This window comes from Chelonoidis abingdonii, chromosome 1, assembly GCF_003597395.2.
Source record: "Chelonoidis abingdonii isolate Lonesome George chromosome 1, CheloAbing_2.0, whole genome shotgun sequence".
NCBI classification, from domain to species: domain Eukaryota; kingdom Metazoa; phylum Chordata; order Testudines; family Testudinidae; genus Chelonoidis; species Chelonoidis abingdonii.
The window spans coordinates 320,905,519-320,926,847 of NC_133769.1; the positions used below are offsets into that span (position 1 = coordinate 320,905,519).

General features: G+C 44.3%; 1 protein-coding gene across 2 annotated transcripts in view; it reads left to right on the top strand.

Annotated features, from left to right (window-relative positions):
* Window positions 1-19,317, top strand: part of SMAD9 (SMAD family member 9) — a 74,632-nt gene extending 55,315 nt beyond the window's left edge. For both annotated transcript variants that reach the window (XM_032805925.2, XM_032805926.2), the window contains 3 exons: window positions 1,935-2,156; window positions 13,333-13,589; window positions 18,154-19,317. In XM_032805925.2, the coding sequence (XP_032661816.1) occupies window positions 1,935-2,156; window positions 13,333-13,589; window positions 18,154-18,297 (623 nt within the window). In that variant the 3' untranslated portion in view covers window positions 18,298-19,317. The remainder of the gene's footprint in view (window positions 1-1,934; window positions 2,157-13,332; window positions 13,590-18,153) is intronic.
* Window positions 19,318-21,329: the final 2,012 nt, after the last annotated feature.

Below are 21,329 nucleotides of genomic sequence, written 5' to 3' on the forward strand. Positions count from 1 at the left end.
ATGCACCGTAGGGGAACACATCTTGAAGAACCATCATTACTGCAGAAGGTGAGTAACTTCCTCTTTCTACGGCCTCTGGGCTGCAGTAGTGACTACAGACCTCAGCTTACAGACCTACTGACTTGCTCTTCCCTTAGCCACCCATTCACCTGAGACAACCACCGTGGAGCAGTGCCCCATGGAATCTATGGTATGAAGAGTCCCTCTGCTCTGGTTTCCTATGGCCTGCTCTGAGTGCAGTTGTTACGATTGCTTCTTGTGCTGCAGTACTGCACAGATGCCAGGTTCAGGGCCTCGCTCTGCTAAGCACTGTGCAAACACATATTAAAGGACAGTCCCTGCCCCCAAAAGCTTACAATCTCAATTAAGACAATAAGTAACAAGTGCATATAGCAGACAACTGAAGGAGAGAGAGGATGAAGGTAACCATGCTAGGAATGTTTGGGTGTTGTGACAAAGTTCCTCCTCTACCTTGGTGGGTCCTGCGCTTATTGGCAGATTTGCTCACCTCAGTGATCTTCCCCACAGTCTGGGTCAGCTCCTCCTGTGTCTGATCAGAGTTGGGAGGTTTAGGGGAACCCGGGCCCGCCTTCTGCTCCGGGTTCCAGCCCAGGGCCCTGTGGATTGTAGCTGTGTATAGTGCCTCCTGTAACAGCTGCATGATAGCTACAACTCCCTGGGCTACTTCCCTATGGCCTCTCCAAACACCTTCTTTATCCTCACGACAGACCTCCTCCTGGTGTCTGATAATTGCTTGTACTCCTTAGTCCTCCAGCAGCACCCCCTCCACTTTCAACCCTTGCGCCTCGTGCTCCCAGCTCCTCACATGCACTTCCTCTCCTCTCGCTCCTTTTTAAACCCAGGTGCCCTGATTAGCCTGCCTTGATTGGCTGCAGGTTTTCTAATCAGCCTGTCTGCCTTAATTGGTTCTAGCAGGTTCCTGATTACTCTAGTGCAGCCCCTGCGCTGGTCACTCAGTGAACAGAAAACTACTCATCCAGTGACCAGTATATTTGCCCTCTACCAGACTCCTGTACCCCACTGGCCTGGGTCTGTCACAGTACATATCAAACCCATGTGACAGCCACCAAGTTTCCAGTCATCTTTCCTCTCCCCTCCCCCACTACAAATAAATACTCCCAGAAACATTAAGGACATCATTGATTCCTGCTGGCCACTTGCCTAGCTACTCTCAGTTGAAAACATATTGTACATTTCACAGCAGGAGTGAGTTTCACTGCTTTTTGGGTCTCACATTGCCCGTGGCAGGGGGACAGGTTAATTAATGCTCATGGGACAAATAAGATTCAGTTCAAATAAGCACTCAGATGGATCTTTATTCAGACTTTGAGTCTGCAAAAGTTGGGGTTCCAGCAAGAACGGCCTTTCATGTGGCATTTTGGCATTTCTGTCTGTCCTCTCAGGTTGTGGCAGGCCATCCTGAGGGATGTGAAAATGAAAAATAAGAAATAAGACAGAGAGATAATAATGCAAAACCTCCTTGCTTGGCATTAGGTTTAATCACACGTTGCATGAAGGCTTAGCTCACTTTTTATTGTAAAACTGAACCAGTTTGCTCATTCCTGGCTCCTGTTGTTTGTCAGATACAGTGCACATAACTGTCCGGGCACTGCAAAGCTAACTCAACCTGTGCAGTAAAGAATTTTAAGCACATGCTCTACTTTAAGCATAAGAGCTGTCTCACTGGAGTCTCACTGGGACTACTCACATGCTTCCGGTTAAGCACCTGCTCAAGTTCTCTAATGTTCTCCCTTTGGGAGCGCTAGTCAGCAAACTAAGAAGAAATAGAACCTGCTGTTGAGACTGCCTCTGATGAAAAGTGACTGACTGGAATGAGATCATGGTCTGAGAGTTTGGATAGAAAAACAAGCATTACTGTGACCTAGGCACCTGATTTATTTTATCTCCTACAGACTTTCGACCTGTTTGCTATGAGGAACCTCAGCACTGGTGCTCAGTTGCCTACTATGAACTCAACAACCGAGTAGGGGAGACTTTCCAGGCTTCTTCTCGGAGTATTCTTATAGATGGATTCACGGATCCTTCAAATAACAGGAACCGATTCTGTCTTGGACTGCTCTCTAATGTCAACAGGAATTCTACTATAGAAAACACAAGGCGACACATAGGTAAAGGTAAGAGCAAATTCTCTCTTATTGGTAAGGAACAGAGCCTGGAAGAATGTCCATGGTCTAGAACTAGAAAAGTCTGTCTGTCCATTGTATCTGTCTATGTACCTAACCAACATGAATGTAAAACCACCTGCTTGGCTTCTTTCTGAAGAAGTAGATGAGGCACCAGCTCTTTACTGGAAAGAGGGTAGCTTTACAAAGGTTATTTACTTGGCCTACATGGAACCCATAATTAAAAACAAAACTTTGCTCTAACTTAGAAGTATGTGTTTTCATTTGTATTTATCAGAACATCTGGCAACTGAGAATATTGCCATTGAAATGTCACTAAAAAAAAAAATTATTGGTGCCTTGCTGCTGGTTCTTCTATCACTAAAAAGCAGGTGGAGATAGACAACACGCTAACTAGCTGAGCTATACATTTAGATAGCACTGCTAACGTTTCCTCTGTTGCTTTTTTTCTCTGGTTAAGGAAATCAGTCCAGTCTGATTCTGTGTTTCTGGGGACTTTTGCCAGTTAAATCTAGGAGAAATCTAAGGTTCTTTTTCAAGTGATTGCCCACATCTATTCCACCTCTGGTGAAGTGCACATGTGCTCCATATACACGACTGAATTATTTTGGCCAGCAGTGTCCATTGGGGCCATGCCTGTGCTCTGTATGCCCTCATGTCCCCCTGCTGAGGCCAGAAAGAGCAGAGCAGGTCCAGCCATCCCATCAGTTCCTTCTGATCGCATGTGGCAGTAAGACAGAACCCCTGCAGTGTCCGCTTCACTGTGCATTTGTGACTTTGCCTACTCGTGTATATAAATTAATTGTAGATAACGTCATTACTATACTTGTCATTTTTCTCTTACACCTCCTAGCTTTAAAACCAATACTTTTTTTTTTAAGTGTCCTTAGAGGCTTCTCTGGTACCAAGATTTAACTGCTGTACCTGAAACAAAATCCCTGGAGTTCAAAACTTGCCCCTCCTGTGATGCAACTATTCTGCTCAATGATGAGCATTTTAGGTGTCTTTTTGCCTTGGAGAGGGGCACATCCCCATTAGAATTTCAATCTGCCCACCCCTTCTCCAAGAAGAGACAGAAGGCTGCTCCTTGCTGCAGCTCATCTCTGTTAGCAAGTTCCAAATTGGGTAAAGCTTGCCAAGTCGCCAGTAGTTAGTGGAAACTTCTGGTCTGTGGCAGCCAGGTTGCTGGTCACCTCCTTGATCTGTCTTGCTTTTCCTCCCTGGGAGCTTGGCATCTGGATATCCCAGATTGCCTGGAGTTTTTGCAGTTGCTCCAACAGAGATTTGACAGCCCTGAGCCCTTTCTGGGAATCCTCCAGATGCTGCTGTAATTTGTTTTGTGAAGCTTCCAGGTCTTGTTTTAAATTCCTTTGTGAAAACTCCAGCTCTGGTTTTATGTCTTGTTTACAATCCCACTGGCCATTTTTGATTCTGCAAGCACCTCCTTTATTTGTTCCATCTTGGTTCAACAGGAATCCAGCTCACAGTCTCTCTCTGTCCTTGGAAACTGGATGCCGCTCTTGGCATGCGTGTGGCCCCTTTTTCAACCTAAGCGGCTTGTCACATTATGGGGCCCTGGGGATGTTCCAGCTGGAAGTAGAAGCTGATGGATTCTGATATTCTCTTTGATGCAGTCTTGTTTATTTACTAGGAATGTACAAAGTCCTCCTTCTCCAAATGCAGGAGGAACCCAGAACAAAAGAAGCAGTTTCTTAGTTTACAGCTCCAAGCCTCTTTAGTCCACAGCCCCAAAAAATCTCTCTAGCTTTTTCCAGAGTCACATGGTGGTCATAGGTTACTGCTTGGCCTTCTTGCTTTTTTGCCCCCCTCTCTCTCTCTCTGTTCTTGTCTTTTTTCAGTCTTGTATCACTTCTGCCATTCCTCTCCCTCCCCCATACACACCTACCCAAAACAATACTCAGCCGAAAGCTTTTGGGTGGATTCACACTATCCTTGTATCTTAGGGCATGGCTACACTTGCAGATGTAGAGTGCTTTGAGTTAAAACAGCTTTCGTAGAGCACAGTAGAGAAAGCGCTGCAGTTTGTCCACACTGACAGCTTACAGTGCGCTGGCGTGGCCACATTTGCGGCATTGGGAGTGGTGCATTATGGGCAACTATCTCAGCATGCAAGTGACTGCAACGTGCTTTTCAAATGGGACAGGTGGGGTGGATTGTGACAGGGAATGTGTTGTGTGTATATGGGGGGGAGAGAGTGGGTTTTTAGGGGGGCTGAGAGCATGTCAGCATGCTGTCTTGTAAGTTCAGACAGCAGCAGACCTCCCCTCCCCACTACGCCCCTGCCTCTCTGTCTCACACACAGCATTCCACAGTAATGGCTTGCATGCCAACTGTCAGAAATGGAGCTTTGAAAGGGCATTTACGCATTCCTACAGGAGTTCTAAACAATGACAAGAGTGGCCACTTTACTTTAGGAGATTATGGTACATTTTCAGAGGCCGATCAGAGCGCAGTAATGCAACACCTTGTTCACACTGATGCCCGGGCATTGTAGCCAAGGCGCAACAAACGTTATTCCTCTCCCTGAGGTGGAGTACCAGCAGCGCTGTAGCCGTGGAGTCAGAGCGCTCTACATGCCTTGGCAGTGTGGACGAGTAGTGAGCTAGTATGCCCAGGGCTCCTTTATTGCACTGTAACTTGCAAGTGTAGCCAAGCCCAAAGATGGGAGTTTATTTTCATAGACATGTTAATTGAAGAGTGAGTTCATACCTATCAGTCTCAATGGGGGTTTAACTCAACCCACAATAAGGATTCACCCAGCTCATAACAATATCTTCCTGCCACGTCTGTGACCAGCAAACCTTCTCAAAATAAAACAAAACATGGAGTTTTGGATTTCCTTCTCCCTCTTCATAGACCACTGCTTTCTTCTTTGTTTCTTCTCTCTCTGAGGGAATCAGAGTAATTGAGACATTTTAATGCCTAATGCCAGCTCTGATCTTGTCCCGTAGGCTCCATGGCTATGTCTGCACTACCACTTTTGACATAGCTACTGTCGCTTGTGTAGGCGGTTTTATTATGTCGATGGGAGAGCTCTCCCACAGGCATAGAGCAGCTACACAAGTGATCTTACAGCGGCACAGCTGCATTGACACAGTGTAGACATGGCCTAAGACTCAGTTAAAACAGGCTCCTACCACTGCTGAAATCAACAAAAGTTAGAAGCCTAAATGCCTTTGTGGATTTGAGCCTAATGATCTTCTGTTCTGTGACTGGTCCTCTTTCTTGTTCACACAACCTTGAATCAGCACTTGCCATGAAATGATTGAAGATCGAACTGGAAACCAGGAACTCCTGAATTCTGTTTCTGTCTCTGCCACTAAGTCACTTGGATGAGTTGCTAAACCTCTATGTCTTGGTTTCCCCTCCATAAAGCTGAAATAATAACTTATCTAACTGGCATTAGTTGTCTGAGGATTAAGTAGTTAAGAATCCAAATGGCACTTAGAAGATCTAAAACAATGTATGAGTAATGATGTTGACATTTAGTCTTGTAAAAGTTTTGATATAGGTCACTGATGCATTGGCAGGCCAACGGCAGAAACAGGGAAGAAATGTGAGATACAAATTTGGCTCTGCCACAGAAAATAAGCAACCCACCTCTACTACAAGTGTTTCCAGGAGGATTCTAGTCTTTTAAATAATGTCTCCTTTCCTGATTGAGATCCAGAATAATCAATAAACATACATGGCCCTGTTGGTATACAACTGCCTCTATTGCAGTCTGCATTTAAAAAAACAAACAAACTCTGAAGTGTTCAGTTATAGATTTCCCCCTTCCATTGGAATGGCTTCTGCTGGAGAACATAAAACAGCCAGATTGAACCGGACTATTCCCTGCTGAAGATACACTCAATATTTTTCAGGTTGTAATTTATTTAGTTGCAGTAGAAACCTTCTGACCAAGACTTACATTAAGCAATGATCAGCTAAACTACATTTCCTTTTTTTTTTTTTTTAAATGAGGGTCCCACTGAATACAACTCTCAGTGGCCCTACCCAGTTCCCAGTCTCAAAACAGTATTTTAATTGTTTCTAGTCCAGTCTTGAGACTGAATGATTGAATATGGTGAAGGCCCAAGCCAAATCTGATATGCTTGATACAAAAACCAGCAAATCTGAAGACCAAATGCAGGAATGCCATTCCTCGGCCTCCCACCTTTCTATATATTGTCCTTTGGAACAGTTAGGATGTTGTGATGCTTTGTGAAACCCCAAATAGTTAATATTTCTTTTTGAACAGTGGAAATGAGAGAGTCGTCCAGTTCCAGTTTATCTGAAAATAAAGACAAAGACTGTATATGAACATACGCTAGTAGTGTGTTGTAGATCCATAAACAGCAATTGCTGGGCCTCTCATGGTTAAAATTCTCATTTGAGGCAGCTAGTTCCTGTGAGTTTCTGCCCAAAAGGGAAGAGAGGGAATGATCTCCAGAGCAAGAAGAAAATGTGGTAAACACTAATGGTTCTCATCTGTTCAGATTTGAAGATCTGTCTGTGTTGATTAAAAATCCTAGAACCTTACATTAGGAATCTACTCAAACGAAGAAAGCTAATTGTCCATAGAGGATCCTGATCCAGCCGAAACCTTTAATTTCTCTGCATTTCCCTATTCATCTAACGTGAAAGGAAAATGCCCAGGAGGGGAAATGCCCTAAGCACAGGACTGCAGGACAGGTCCAATGATACATAGCTCCTAAAGCAGACAGACAGATGAAAGCTGTTGAAGTGGATACAACTATCTCTTCTGTTAACAGAAAAAATAGTGAGTAAACAAGATTAGGTCACTAGGATAAGTGTATGTAATAGAATTGTCATCCAGTGTACCAGCATGAAACTGTTTCCTGGAAATACCACATCAAAGCAAGTAATAATCCAGAGCACAGTGCAATTATCTGCTAGAAATTGGTCCAATTTCAGCAGTCAAACTTCAAAGACAGACATGAGGCTTCTGATCTGTTTACTTTGTAGTACCGAAAAGATCTGGAGGATTCAAGGGTGCTGGATCTCAGGGATCTGAAGAGATGAATGAAATCCCATAAAAGCATGGGAACTCCTGATTTGGGGATTCTGGAAGTGAGTGCAGCCAACTGTCTGTCATTGAAAGTGCTTGTCTCCAGTGAATGCACATTGGAGAAATGGAAATACTTCCCAGCATTTTAGTTTTATAATATCCATTTTTAAAAAAAAAAAAAATCCACAACAATAAAACACTGTCATCTAAATTTTTAGAAGTGACTTATGAGTTTGGTTGTCTTTCATGTTGGATGCTCAGTCTGAGGTACCTTTAAAGGGATTTGATTTTCAGAGTGGGTGCTCTGCATTTTCTGAAAACCAGGTCCTTTAAGTTGTCTCAAGTTGGGCACCCAAAGTTACTAGCATCTGCCACACTTGATATTTCTATTCCTAGTTTTCTCTTCCTTCCCTGAGGCTGGTCAGTGGCAGTGTTCTCGCTCTGTCTGCCTATATCACATACTTTATTGCCCTGTCACTGTAGTGTCTGAGCAGCTCACTATCATTACATGTATTTATGCACACAGCACCCCTGTTGTTCCCACTTTGCAGATGGACAAAAAAAAAGGCACAGAGGCTTGTCTTCATTGCAACAGGTGGCTCCACAGTTACTACACTTGAGCTAGCTTAGCATGAGTGAGAGCAGCCACAGTGAGCTAGAGATTAACTCTAGCCTAGTGCCTGTGCAACATTAATTTGGCTTCCTTATGCACGTGTGTTATGATACAGTCTTTAATTAGGTGATCATGTAGTGTGTTTTCCACAGAACCCATCTCATTCAATGCACAGGCTGGACCTGCTCTGGAAATGAATCAGGGCTGTGTAGTGAAGGCAGCTGTTGTCTGTATGACTCCTGCATCATTTATTGCCAAAGTTGGAAGGTGTGTGGTGAATGAGACAGGGAACTACATGAAAAGAAAGCAGGGTCTGATGTTGAAGGCAGTTGAATGCTGCCCTGAAAAATTGGATTCTGCCTCTGCCCCAGTGCTCCTTTGTGATGTTGGAACTCATAAAGTACTATATAATATTATACTAAGTAGGGTTGTCAAGCGATTAAAAAAAATAATTGTGATTAATCTCGCGATTAAAAATAGAATATCATTTATTTAAATATTTTTGGATATTTTCTACATTTTCAAATATATTGATTTCAGTTACAACACATAATACAAAATGTGCAGTGCTCATTTTATATTAGTATTTTTATTACAAATATTTGCACTGTAAAAAAACCAAAAGAAATAGTATTTTTCAATTCACCTAATACAGGTACAGTAGTGCAATGCCTTTATCATAAAAGTTGAACTTACAAATGTAGAATTATGTACAAAAAATAACTGCACTCAAAAATAAAACAATGTAAAACTTTAGAGCCTACAAGTCCACTCAGTCCTACTTCTCGTTTATCCAATCGCTCAAACAAGTTTGTTTACATTTGCAGGAGATAATGCTGCCATCTTCTTGTTTTACAATGTCACCTGAAAGTAAGGACAGGTGTTTGCATGGCACTGTTGTAGCCAGCATCACAAGATATTTACGTGCCAGGTGCATTAAAAATTCATATGTCCCTTCATGCTTCAACCACCATTCCAGAGGACATGAGTCCATGCTGATGACAGGTTCTGCTCAATAACAATCCAAAGCAGTGTGGACTGATGCATGTTCATTTTTATTATCTGAGTCAGATGACACCAGTAGAAGGTTGATTTTCTTTTTTGGTGGTTCGGGTTCTGAAGTTTCTGCATTGGAGAGTTGCTCTTTTAACTCTTCTGAAAGGATGTTCCACACCTTGTCCCTCTCAGATTTTGGAAGGCACTTCAGATTCTTGAACCTTGGGTCGAGTGCTGTAGCTATCTTTAGAAATCTCACATTGGTACCTTCTTTGCATTTTGTCAAATCTGCAGTGAGGCAAATACTCACCAGCAACCACACAACACACAACAGAAACACCAACCCAGAAACCATACCCTGCAACAAACCCCATTGCCAACTCTGTCCACACATCTATTCAAGTGACACCATGACAGGACCTAACCACATCAGCCACACCATAAGGTGCTCGTTCACTTGCACATCTACTAATGTGATCTGTGCCATCATTTGCCAGCAATGCCCCTCTGCCATGTACATTGGCCAGACTGGACAGTCTCTACACAAAAGAATAAATGGACACAGAGCAGACGTCAAGAATTATAACATTCAGAAACCAGTGGGAGAGCATTTTAACCTCCCTGGACACTTAATTTCAGACTTAAAAGTGGCAATTCAACAAAAAAAACTTCAAAAACAGACTTTAACGAGAATCTGCAGAACTGGAATTCATTTGCAAACTTGACACCATCAAATTAGGCCTGAATAAAGACTGAGAATGGCTGGGTCACTACAGGAAGTAATCTGCCATAACTGTTGAGTATGGGCCATCCACCCTGATGAAATTGGCATCATTAGCACTACAAAAAGTAATTTTTACTCTGTTGACATTCACACCTTCTTGTCAATGATTGGGAATAGGACACATCCACCCTGATTGAATCATTGACCCTCCACTTGGTAAGGCAACTTCCATCTTTTCTTGTGCTGTATATTTATGCCTGCCTACTGTAACTTTCACTCCGTACATCTGAAGAAGTGGCTCATTAGCGCTTATGCTCTAATACATTTGTTAGTCTTTAAGGTGCCACAAAACTCTTTGTTGTTTTTTGTTCTTAAAACGAGCAACATCTGAGATTGCTATAACATAAAATATATGGCAGAATGCGAGTAAAACAGAGAAGACATGCAATTCTTCCCCAAGGAGTTCAGTCACAAATTTAATTAACACACTTTTTTTAAAACGAGCACCATCAGCATGGAAGCATGTCCTCTGGAATTGTGGCCAAGCATGAAGGGGCATATGAATGTTTAGCATATCTGACACACAAATACCTTGCAATGCTGGCTACAAAATTCCCATGTGAATGCCTGTTCTCACTTTCAGGTGACATTGTAACTAATAAGTGGGCAGCATTATCTCCTGTAAATGTAAACAAACTTGTTTGAGTGAGTGGCTGAACAAAAAGTAGGACTGAGTGGACTTGTAGGCTCTAAAGTTTTACATTGTTTTGTTTCTGAGTGCAGTTATGGAAAAAAAATCTACATTTTGTAAGTTGAACTTTCACGATTAAGAGATTTTACTACAGTGCTTGTATGAGGGGAATTGAAAAATAGTATTTCTTTTGATTACAAATATTTGCACTGTAAAAATGATCAAAAATAATATAAAGTGAGCACTGTACACTTTGTATTCTGTGTTGTAATTGAAATCAATATATTTGAAAATGTAGAAAAATATCCAAAATAATTGATAACTACTGAATGGTTGCTCAGTAAGAGAGCACCATCCATTCTATGTACTGAATGAGGCATATCAAGTGTGCATTGGGAGTGCAGGGGAGCAAATTAAGACTCCGCAGGCAACCATAATTCTGGCATTTCCTAACTTTGTAGTATGCTGATTTTGCAACCTTAATGTTCTTTTGGTGTAGTTTTTTTTTTTTTCCTTGCATGGAATAGAATTGTGACATAAATCACTGAAAGGTTTGTTCTGTGCATGATATGTTACATTTAAAGTATATGTATGTAGATGTTTATATATATCAGTAGCAATATTTTATTATTTTGTATAGGAAATTTGTGACTTTACAATAACTACCATTAGGGTGATATACAGGAATTACACGGATGAAGTAATAATTGGCTGGTACCTGTATGTAGGACTAGGTGTCCGTCCCTTCCCCTCAGCCTCCAAGGGAGGCCATGCCCTCTTGTTCCTGGGCCTCTGGCAAGACAAGGGTTACTGGGGCATTAGCAGTCTCTGAGGCCGTGGCTCTCTAAGCAGGGCCAGGCAGCAAGTAGTCCAGGGCTCTGGCCTTAGGCAGGGCAGAGAAACGAGTGGTCTAACAAGCTCAACCCCCCAGGCAGGGCAGAGCAATAAGCAATCTAATTCCTGGCCCAGCTCTGGAGTTTTTCTAGCCAGGACTGCACTGTGGTTCTGAGTATCCACCTGGAGGAGGGATGACAGGACCTGGTCTGCCTCCAAAGCCAGGTCGATGTCTTCCACCTCCAGGCCCTGTAGAGTCTCCTTTATGGTGCAGGTAGTCCGGCGTGGAGCACTTTGGTGCACGCCTTCCTCCGCCACCTCTGAGGGCTCTGATATGACCAGCAGCTCCTCCTTCTCCACCCGAGAGGCCTTCCATGAGACCTTTCTGAGCTGCCCGCCTTCTACTAGGACCTCCTCCAGACCTGGAAGCTGTTTTTGGCAACCAGCTTCGTGTGCAGGGGGCAGAGTCTCCCTCAGTGCGCTGGAGGCTGGTCCTGACAGAAACCACCAGGATTGGAGACGACCTGGACTACAACGGGGGGACTGGGAGGACCCCCAGGTGCTCGGTCAACGCATCCCCTTCTGACCCCGCTGCGCATACTCCAGGAGGTGGGGGCGGCCTTATCGACGACAACTCTCGTTTTCCTGCAGCGGGTCCTGTGAGAGGGAGCTCCCTGCCCGCCCCTCACCCTACCCCTCCGGACCTTTTTATCAGGCCCCTGTTCCGTGAGCTCCCCCAGAACCCACCCGTTTACAATCCTAGCCAGCTGCGTACCCTGCAGCTGGTCTGCTTTCGAACCGCACCTAGGGATCAACTGTACATACTCATGCTCACATGTTGCATTTCCTCACCCTTTTGTCCCGCCCCAACATTAAATGGCGGCACTACTTTCCACCTGAAGAGGGTGAGGAGCCCTGGTGGGCCAGCCTCTATTCCACCTTGGTCCCATGGCCTGCTGGGGACATCGGTTGGCAGCTCTTTCCACGGAGCTGTGAGCATGGGTGTTTCTGGCGCGGTTCACCCCCATTCCCGAGACTTGCCCCTTCTGCAGCGTGAGGGAGAACCTGTCGCACACCGATCTTGAATGCACCAGGTTGCAGCCCCTATTCCAGCTCCTCCAGCATCTCTTCCTGAGGTTCTGGCTGCACTTTTCCCCATACCTGTTCATTTTTGCACACCCTATACATGTCCCCACAAAGTTGTGAGACCTCCTCGTCAGCCTCCTCCTGGCACTGGCCACGGGTCACCATCTACAATACCAGGAGGAGGATACTGGATGAGGGAGTGCTTTGCGACTGTGGGGCCTCTATCAGTCTTCCCTAGTCTCATGCCTCTGGGCAGAGGTCCACTGGGCAGCATCTGCTGGCTCCCTAGACATCTTTGAGGAGCAGTGAGAACTGTCCGGAGTCCTCTGCTCGGTGTCCCCACCTGGATCCCTCATTTTGAACCTCTGACCACCACTCCGAACCCTGTTTTTCATTAGTTGTCCCAAGTAATCATTTGGAACCTCACAGGCCTTCCAATAAGAATGAGCAATCTAGGGGCTCAGGCCTGGAAACAGGGCAGAGCACCAAAGAGTCTGAGATCCTAACTCTGGCAAATGGCAGACAAACGCAGGCCTCTTGGCCTAAAGTGGGGAGGCTGCTGCCCTGGGGTGGGGGTGGCAGTAGGGGGCCCACCCTACTCCACCGGGTTCCAGCCCAGGGCCTTAACATTGGCAGATGGTTCCGCCAATGGGTCAGTGGTGATCCAGCCAAAACACGCTGACCTGGATTCAGGCAACAACACAACTGGATTGTAGTCGGGTGTCCCTGGGCTACTTTCTATACTCCCTTCGCTGTGGTACCTGTGTCTTGGGGTTGTCCTCTGTCTCCTCAGAACATGTAATCAGCAACAGTCCCATCAGCTCCTTGGCATCCTGGTTGGCTGGCAGCTTTGGCGATCCTAGCGAGTTAGCACAATTGAGGTCCTCTTCAGGCTCCCACTCTAGCAGCAGGTGGGCGGCATCTGTCTCCTTTGGTGGCTGTAGCCCAACTGAGCTTCAGGGTCTACCCTTTATACTTCCTGTCCCACCCCTCTGCTTCCGGCAGGGTGGGCGTGGGTGTCCTTGCTCCGCCCACCAAGGTGTGGACAGGGATTCCTTCCATTAGTCTCTGAGGGAGGCCACACCCCCTTGCTACACTGTACAGAAGTAAAGTAGCCAAAGCGTAAAGCCCTAATATAATATATGTCAAGTATTACAGAGAAATAACTTGTGGTTTTGTCCTTTCAAGGTGTCCATCTCTATTATGTTGGTGGCGAGGTGTATGCAGAATGCGTGAGTGACAGCAGCATTTTTGTACAGAGCCGCAACTGTAACTATCAGCATGGCTTCCATCCAGCCACTGTCTGCAAGATCCCCAGTGGTTGCAGCCTCAAGATTTTCAACAACCAGCTCTTTGCTCAGTTGCTTGCCCAGTCAGTCAACCATGGCTTTGAGGTGGTGTACGAGCTGACCAAGATGTGCACTATCCGAATGAGCTTTGTTAAAGTAAGGATTCCTTCTCTTCTGTTGCCTTTCTGGAAAGAAAAGGGAAATCCCAGGGATTAGTTAACTGGGTTGATCTTTTCCAATAGAGTTTTTATCTAGCCACCAACATAAAAAAATATATTAATGCTACTAAACAATTCACAGACTGTAGTTGGTGTAGAATGAAAGTGGTGAGGCCTAGTTGTGAGGTGCCGAACACCTTCAGTTTTCATTGAACTTGATAGGAATTGATGGTGTTCCACACATTTCTGATCTCTCGCCACAAGGAACGAAGAGAATCTCTTCAAAGCTGTTCATCCATCCCAGCCATGTTCAGTTAATGAGTTAGCAGCTCTTTATGATCAATAGTATTGAAGACAACTGCCCACTGATTTGAGGAGACTGTTGACCATTGAAACTGTTGGCCTGGTCTCAAAGCCAGACTAACTGTTCTCCAGAAACTTAGAACCTATCAGATTCTGCTAGAGTTGATTTTTCTACAATCTTCTCAGTGCCCTTTCCCAGCAAGAGGAGACTAGAGACTAGGGCCAGATTTTCACATCTAGGTACCCAAAGTCAGACTCCATAATCTGTATTTAGGCACCTAGATAAAGGTGGGATGATTTTCAGAGTGCCCATCATTCCCATTCAGTATCCTTTGGAGCTGGGGTTGCTCAGCACCTCTGAAAACCAGCCCACTGCTGTTTAGGTGCAGAGTTCGAAGCCTGACTTTAGGCGCCCAGCTTTGGAAATACCGACCTAAGTGAAAAATGGCAAAGCTTAGGAGCAAGGGATAGAATACAGAACTTTTTGAGCTCTGCCGGCAGCTTGCCCTCTCATTTACAATTACAGTTTATAGCCTCACAGGCCCATCCATCTTCCATTAACTTGTCCTGACTAAGGCCATGTTTCTACACTACGCAGCTTTTAGTGACACGGCTGTGTTGATACAGCCGTGTCACTAAAAGTTGGGCAGTGTAGCTGCTGTTTGTCGGCTCTTTTGACTTTAACACCTCTGTTAAAGTTTAACACTTCTGAATGGCAAAAGTTGTGTCTTCCAATTGCCAGTGTAAGACATAGCTTAAGAGGAGCCTGGTGACTTTCAGGTGACTGAATAAACCCCTCCCAAAGCCCCTCGAGCTTATGATTGAAGTTCTGGGAGAAAGCTAACCACAGGAGACTGAAAGTTTTAATCTGCACTTCTTCAGCTCTGGAAGACTCCCCCAGTCTAGTTGATCTTGTTTGTAATAACTGACAGGTCTTTGCAGCTTTATACAAGAAATGGTGCTGTCCAAATGACTGCAGTATTTATGCCAGAAGGGACAGGGCTTTTGGGCCAAGAACCAGGGCTGATATTCCTAGAATGAATATCAGCAGGGTCAAACCCCTCCTCCTCCTTGCAAAGTGTCTGAAGAGCTTCCTGAGTGCAGACCTGTCCTATAAAACTTTAAGGACCGAAGTCCTATCTGCATTTTGTAGAAATTAAAAATCCCCTGGTACTTTTTTTCCCTAAGAGTGCAAGCCAAAGTCTCCCAAGCCGTGACCTGCACTGTTATGCTGTGCTCTAGTTTGAGAAGGAATTGAAGCCTTGTACAACTCAAGTATTAGTGGCAAAAACAGTGTTCTTTTTTAGTGGATGACATGAATGGGCATGTTTGTTCAGGAAGTGCACACAACACCTTCATTATCTCAGTAACTCGCTGACGCTCTCTTTGATGTGTTATCTGGAATCAAACCTGAGTGGCAGGGAATGCTGTTGTGTGTTCATGCTGAACCAGACTGCTCCCATGTTATCGTCTTGCATTGTTGAAACAATTGTAAACACTGTATCACCCTTTTGGCTCTCCATCATCAATGTGTGAGAGGTCCATTTCCAGTCTTTTCAAACCTCATTGCTCCTCTTTATTTGTTCCTTGGAAAACTGCTTTGGGAGTCCTCTTATGGTCATTTTAGCAGCAAAACCTTGTCCTCTCCTCCACTGGGGACAGAGGGTGCAAGAAGCCACTTTCTGTCCCTTCTTCCCCCAGTGCACCCATGCAGCGGCTGGTTAGGATCACAACTGTAATAATACTGAAAACATATAGAATGCTTTTCATCTATAGATAGCGATGTTCTTTACAAAGGTGGGTATCATTTTCCCTGTTGCAGATGTGGAAACCAAGGCGCAGAGAGGTTAAATGAGACCTCTACAATCACACAGCTTGTCAGTATCAGGAATAAAACCCAGGTCTTCTGACTCCCAGTTTGGTTCACTTCCTCTTGGACATCACTGCCTGAGGCCATAGTGCTAAGGAGAGGACCTGGAAAACACACTTACTGTGGTGCTGCACAGCTTCAAGGGACTGCAGAGCTTGCTCCTCTGGGGCATGGCCAACCCCCAGGCTCCCTTCATGTAGGCTGCTGTTGACACAACCTGCTGGGAAGGGCCTGTGCTGCTCCTACTTGAAGCCGCCAGTATGGACGTCTGCTGAGTTCATTGCCTCCAGACCCCTGAGCCATTTGCTCTATGCTGGCAAACTGCCTCTTGGACCCTCCACTTAGTCACTGCCATCCCCATCGCAATCATATGGGACAAGACGACAAGCTTAGGATTTTGCCCGTAGTTTTGATTGCACTCCCTTTCTAATCACTCCAGAGAGCTCCTTCATCTGCTTAAGCTTCCAGCTTCATTTTAGTACTGGGAGCCAAGAATTCCAGCTGCAGCCCAGGGCAGGCAGTTCATAAGCAGCAGTGGAGTTGGAGTAACTTTCTTTGATAGAGACACAAGCAGAAGTCACAGTTCCTTGCCATTTTAGTCACGGTGGGTTTGAGTGTGCAGCATGAATAGTAACAAACCCATTAAAGAGCCTGAAAATGTGTTCAAGCTGCCATGAGAGGGAGCTGTCCAGCCACCTAAACATTTGGCTTACTGCAATGTTGTCACTGTTCCATGCACCAAATTGGTCAGGTGTACACAAAACTTTGATCTCCCCCTCTGCCCCCCCCTCAGATTGGCAGTACTGCCAATAAAGTGAGGGGCTTAGGCACTTCTGACATTTGTTCTACTGTCTATGCACTTTCTGATGGAAAAAAGAGTACAGAACACACCAGTATTACAGATCCAGGAGATCTGGTAGATAAACTGGGGCCAATGTAAAGAAAAGAGTTTTTATGAAAACTTTTCCAGAACTTTAATGTAAACCAACTTCATTGCAGCCCAGAATGACACTAATTGATTAAAAGGAGCCTGTTTGACAGACCCCAAATCTAAACTCTTCTCCCTGTAAAAATTCCACCATGTTAAAGTAAATGTCTCTTTGGTGATGGCAAACCTATTAGCCCTCCAGATCAACAGCAACATAGATAAACCTCAGCATCTTTGCTCAGTGACCCACCAAAAGTGCCTGCTCCTGCCAAACCCACTCATGCTGACTAGTGTCTTAGTTTGTGCTTAGTCCTATTGACATTGGAGTTCTGTTCCTGGCTCTGACATTGCCCAGGAGTGTGACTTTGAGCTAGTCTTGTAATCTCTCAATCCACTTAACTCAGTGAAATCAGTACGGTAAGGGACTACATAGCCCCACTAGGTGTGGTAGAATTGGGCCTTCTGTGTTTGGGCTGAAATTAGGCATAGTAGCTCCACTAGATTTCATACTGAATGTTGTGGTTTATTTTATGCAGCACAATAAGAACTCAGTTCTGCACCCATTGAAACAGACTTGCTGGTTGTCTCGGTTGCTCCAGGACTCCAGTGCATTATTAATGCCATCACACACTCTTGGGGGTCTCTCAAATCCCAGCCAGAGTCCTGGGCAGCTGGCCGAGTGGCCTCCTGCTACAGGATCCACTGTGGAGAACTGTTGAGAACTGCCAGGGGGTCTGTGAGAGCAAGGCATAGAGAAGAACAGCGAGCAGGTGTGTGTATGCCCCATATACCTTTTCTTGAGGCGAGGGTGTAGTTGATGGAGGAGACAGAGGAAAATAGGAAATGAGGGACACGAGAAGATCCAAAGTGAGAATGGTAGAGTAGGAGATGAAGCAATGATGAGATAGGGAAAGGGAACGTACCCAAATGGGTGAAGCCCAAAATGTTCTCCACCCTAGAAGAGACTGAAAGAAAGGAGGAACCCCCCCCCCCCACACACACACACATTAGAAGAAAGGCATGGGGAGAGAAACCCATGCCCTCAAGAACCCCAAATGAGAAAGCTATGGAGCCTCCCCATAAGGGACAATTGCAGATCAGAATGGCCAGAAGAGGAAGGGGGTTGATGGTGGATGGAAAAGCCAATAAATAAACTGTGTAAATTAGAAGAGGCTAATGGGGCCTTGTAGGAGTCTCAGTATTCAAACATCTGTCTGAACCACAAACTTCTAGATAATCGTGTCACCAATAATCTTAAATTCACTGAAATGCACAGACAGTTCTGGCCCTTAAGACTCCCCCACTTGTTGGAGAAGTTGTCCCTAGAGAAATGTATTAAATGCTGGCAACTTAGTTGATGTCACTGGCCACTTTCCCACTGGCTGCAGTGAGGCTGGGCCTTTAGTGATGGAATTACAATGAAAAAGAAACTCACCTTTTGATCCTTTGTTATTTTTGTAGGGTTGGGGAGCAGAGTATCATCGCCAGGATGTTACAAGCACTCCTTGCTGGATTGAGATTCATCTGCACGGACCATTGCAATGGCTGGATAAGGTGCTCACACAGATGGGCTCACCTCATAACCCCATCTCCTCAGTCTCTTAAGAATCATCTCCAGTATTACCTATAGGATGGATGCTATTGCAGGCAGTGGCTTATAGAATCTCCAAGTAAAAGAAGTTTCTATATGTAGATGTAAATATATATACATAATCTACTATTCCTATTTTTTTCATGGTATGTTTTGTCATTTCTAGTTAACATGATGCTAGTACGACAAGGTTAGAATTCAGGGTTAGCATGTCTAGTCTCATACGAAATAAACCAGATCCCTGCAAAGAGCTAAACATTTCCTGTGAGTATCTTCATTTCCCACCCAAGTTTTCGAGAGGTGAGAATACTCAGCACGCCATATGGATTAAGAACCCCTGGCTGCAGAGAACCCACACCAAGCTGTGCACCACTTAAATCCATTTTAAATTCTGTGGGCTTAAGCAGGACCAAAGTGGCCTGCAAGATTTGTCCATAGAGTGAATTGCAGCTGGTGAGTTAAAGGAATAAACAGCAGTTCCAGTCTGCCTCCCTATTTGTGACATTCCGCAGGGTACAGTCTGGACTGTTGAACAGCTGTGTCTCCTCAGTTCTCAAACCTGGCATTGCCTTTTACACTGCTTTGCTATGAATACAACCACTCCTGGCCTTTCAAACACAGCCTCTAGCATGCAAAATCACTCCCAGCTGAAAGATATGAGTGTTCTAGCCAGTCACTCCTGAATTTATTACAGAGTGACACCAGCAAATTCTCAGTCCCAAACTTGTCCCCAGAAATGTGCATCTTGTACTGCCGAGCACTGTCCTGGACAATACAAGTTCATAGAAGGTCCGTCATTTCATTAATAGAAAATGATATGCACAAGCACTGTTATCTCAAATGGAGTTCCCAAACACTTCAGTCCAAACACACTGGTTTAAATAAAACACGTTTATTAACTACAGAAATATAGATTTTAAGTGATTATGAGTAATGAGGTATAAAAGTCAGAATTGGTTACAAAGAAATAAAAGGTAAAACACAAACTAATACCTAACTTATCAAGCTAAGTGAATTCAAAGCAAAGGTTTTTCTCACCACATGCTTTTACTGGCTGAACTCTTTCAGTCAGGCTCCCTCCCCCTATTCAGTGTTTCTTCAGGTGTCGTTAACGCCATGAGCAGATGGAAAGGGAGGAGAGAGGTGATTTGTGTCCTCTGTTCCTCATTTTTATATCTTTTCCTTCTCTTAGAGAATCATCTCTAACTGGAGTTCAGGTGGCAGCAAATCTGTCTCCCAAGATGAAAATTTATTGCTCACACCCTTCTTCCTGCCAAAGAATGGCTGCTTACCCAGGTGATTGTCCAGTTGAATTTGTTGACACCTGGCAGAAGCGTCCATTTTCCTTTTGTCTCTGAGGAACTGGTTTGGGCTGCTTCCCCAGAATTGGAATATGCCTTATAAGATTCCACTGTATGATGTTACTAACTTTACATACAATGTTGCCAGACATATTATATCAGGACGATAATGATCAGCGAGTTATGAGTTTTTAAACAATACCTCACAAGCCATACTTTGTACAAGATTTATCATAGTTTTGTAAAAGTGAACATACGACTACAGTCTGTTACACTATGGCAAAGCATTATGGGCTAGGCCCTACGAGGAGCTTGGTTTTCCACATCTACCGTTGATTTCAGTGGGAACTGCTAGCTCACAGGAGGTGTTCAGCCCTTCCTTGTCAGAGCATCCTGGGCTAACCCAAGTAGTCAGATACTGTTGACACAGTAGTATATGGTACTGTTGCACTGAAAAACAAGAACAATTTCATTTAAACAAAACCAAAATCTATGCATATATAGTATTTAAAAATGAGTTAACTTTGACTGCTTTTTGCAAGATAAAAATAAATAAATACTTATCTGGCATGTAAACTTCATCCTCTCCACCAAGCAGTATTGATGTATTTTGTTTTTAAATTAGAACTATCTGTAGTTGACTATTGTGCTGCTATCCATGGTACGTCTAAAAGGCACTTGGGCTGTGAGTCACAAAAGGCCTTGGCATTTCCACAGTGGTTTTGGCTGTGCTGCAGGGAATGACCAGGGCTGCAGGGGCAAAGCGGTGGGCAAAAATGTTTTATAAGCTTCCAGTTCACATTCCCTCTGCAAGTGGGATATGCTGTTGCCTACACTCTGGTGCATGGAACCAGCCTGGCAAAACTCCACTCGCCCAGGGCACATCACCTTTTCCGAAGGGCTCCAATCCTTTTTCGTGATCACCAACAACATGTGAAAGGAGTGAGAGAATATTTGATTATGCCTAGGCAGGACAGCTTAGCTAGCTGCCAGGAACCAGGTTGCTATAAGGGACAGAAACTTCAGTAACTTCATAGATCCCGCTTTTTACTGTAACAGAAGTGTTACCCTGAAACTTTTATTGAACAGAATGATTTTTCTTTTCTCCTTGCACAATAGCTAGAACTAAGCATTGCACTGTCTAATTGTAAGAAGAGGATTTCTGAAACCTTTTAAGTATATTTTGCATAAAACCCAAACGACATCTGTTAAAAATACTTTTCACAACTTCTGGAAACTGTGTAATTCATAGATTCATAGACTCTAGGACTGGAAGGGACCTCGAGAGGTCATCAAGTCCAGTCCCCTGCCCTCATGCCAGGACCAAATACTGCCTAGACCTATTATAAGGTGATAATTTATGAATGTAGCACAAGAATTTTTAATAAACCAACAGGGTTACTTTCTTTGAATACAGCTTCAAGCATTTCCAACAGTGTTAGTCCACAGAATAATAAATGATCGTTCAATTCTGTGCAAGATAGCAAGTTTTCATGGGAAATGTGTATCGGCGAAGAGCCCCATTCTGTCACCACTTGATAGCAGCAGCATTATCTGATAGGAGAAGCTTTATAATCTCCCACAGCAATGAAATCAAGTAATACTGGTAAAGAAAAAGTCTAGACATGCCATTTACTGCTTAGTAGAGTTGAGAAAATTAGTTTGAAAAGACATTTTCATCAGCTCTCTAATCTTCTCTACACAGCATCTTCTGCATCAGCAATGTCACCCTACTGGGGTCTTTG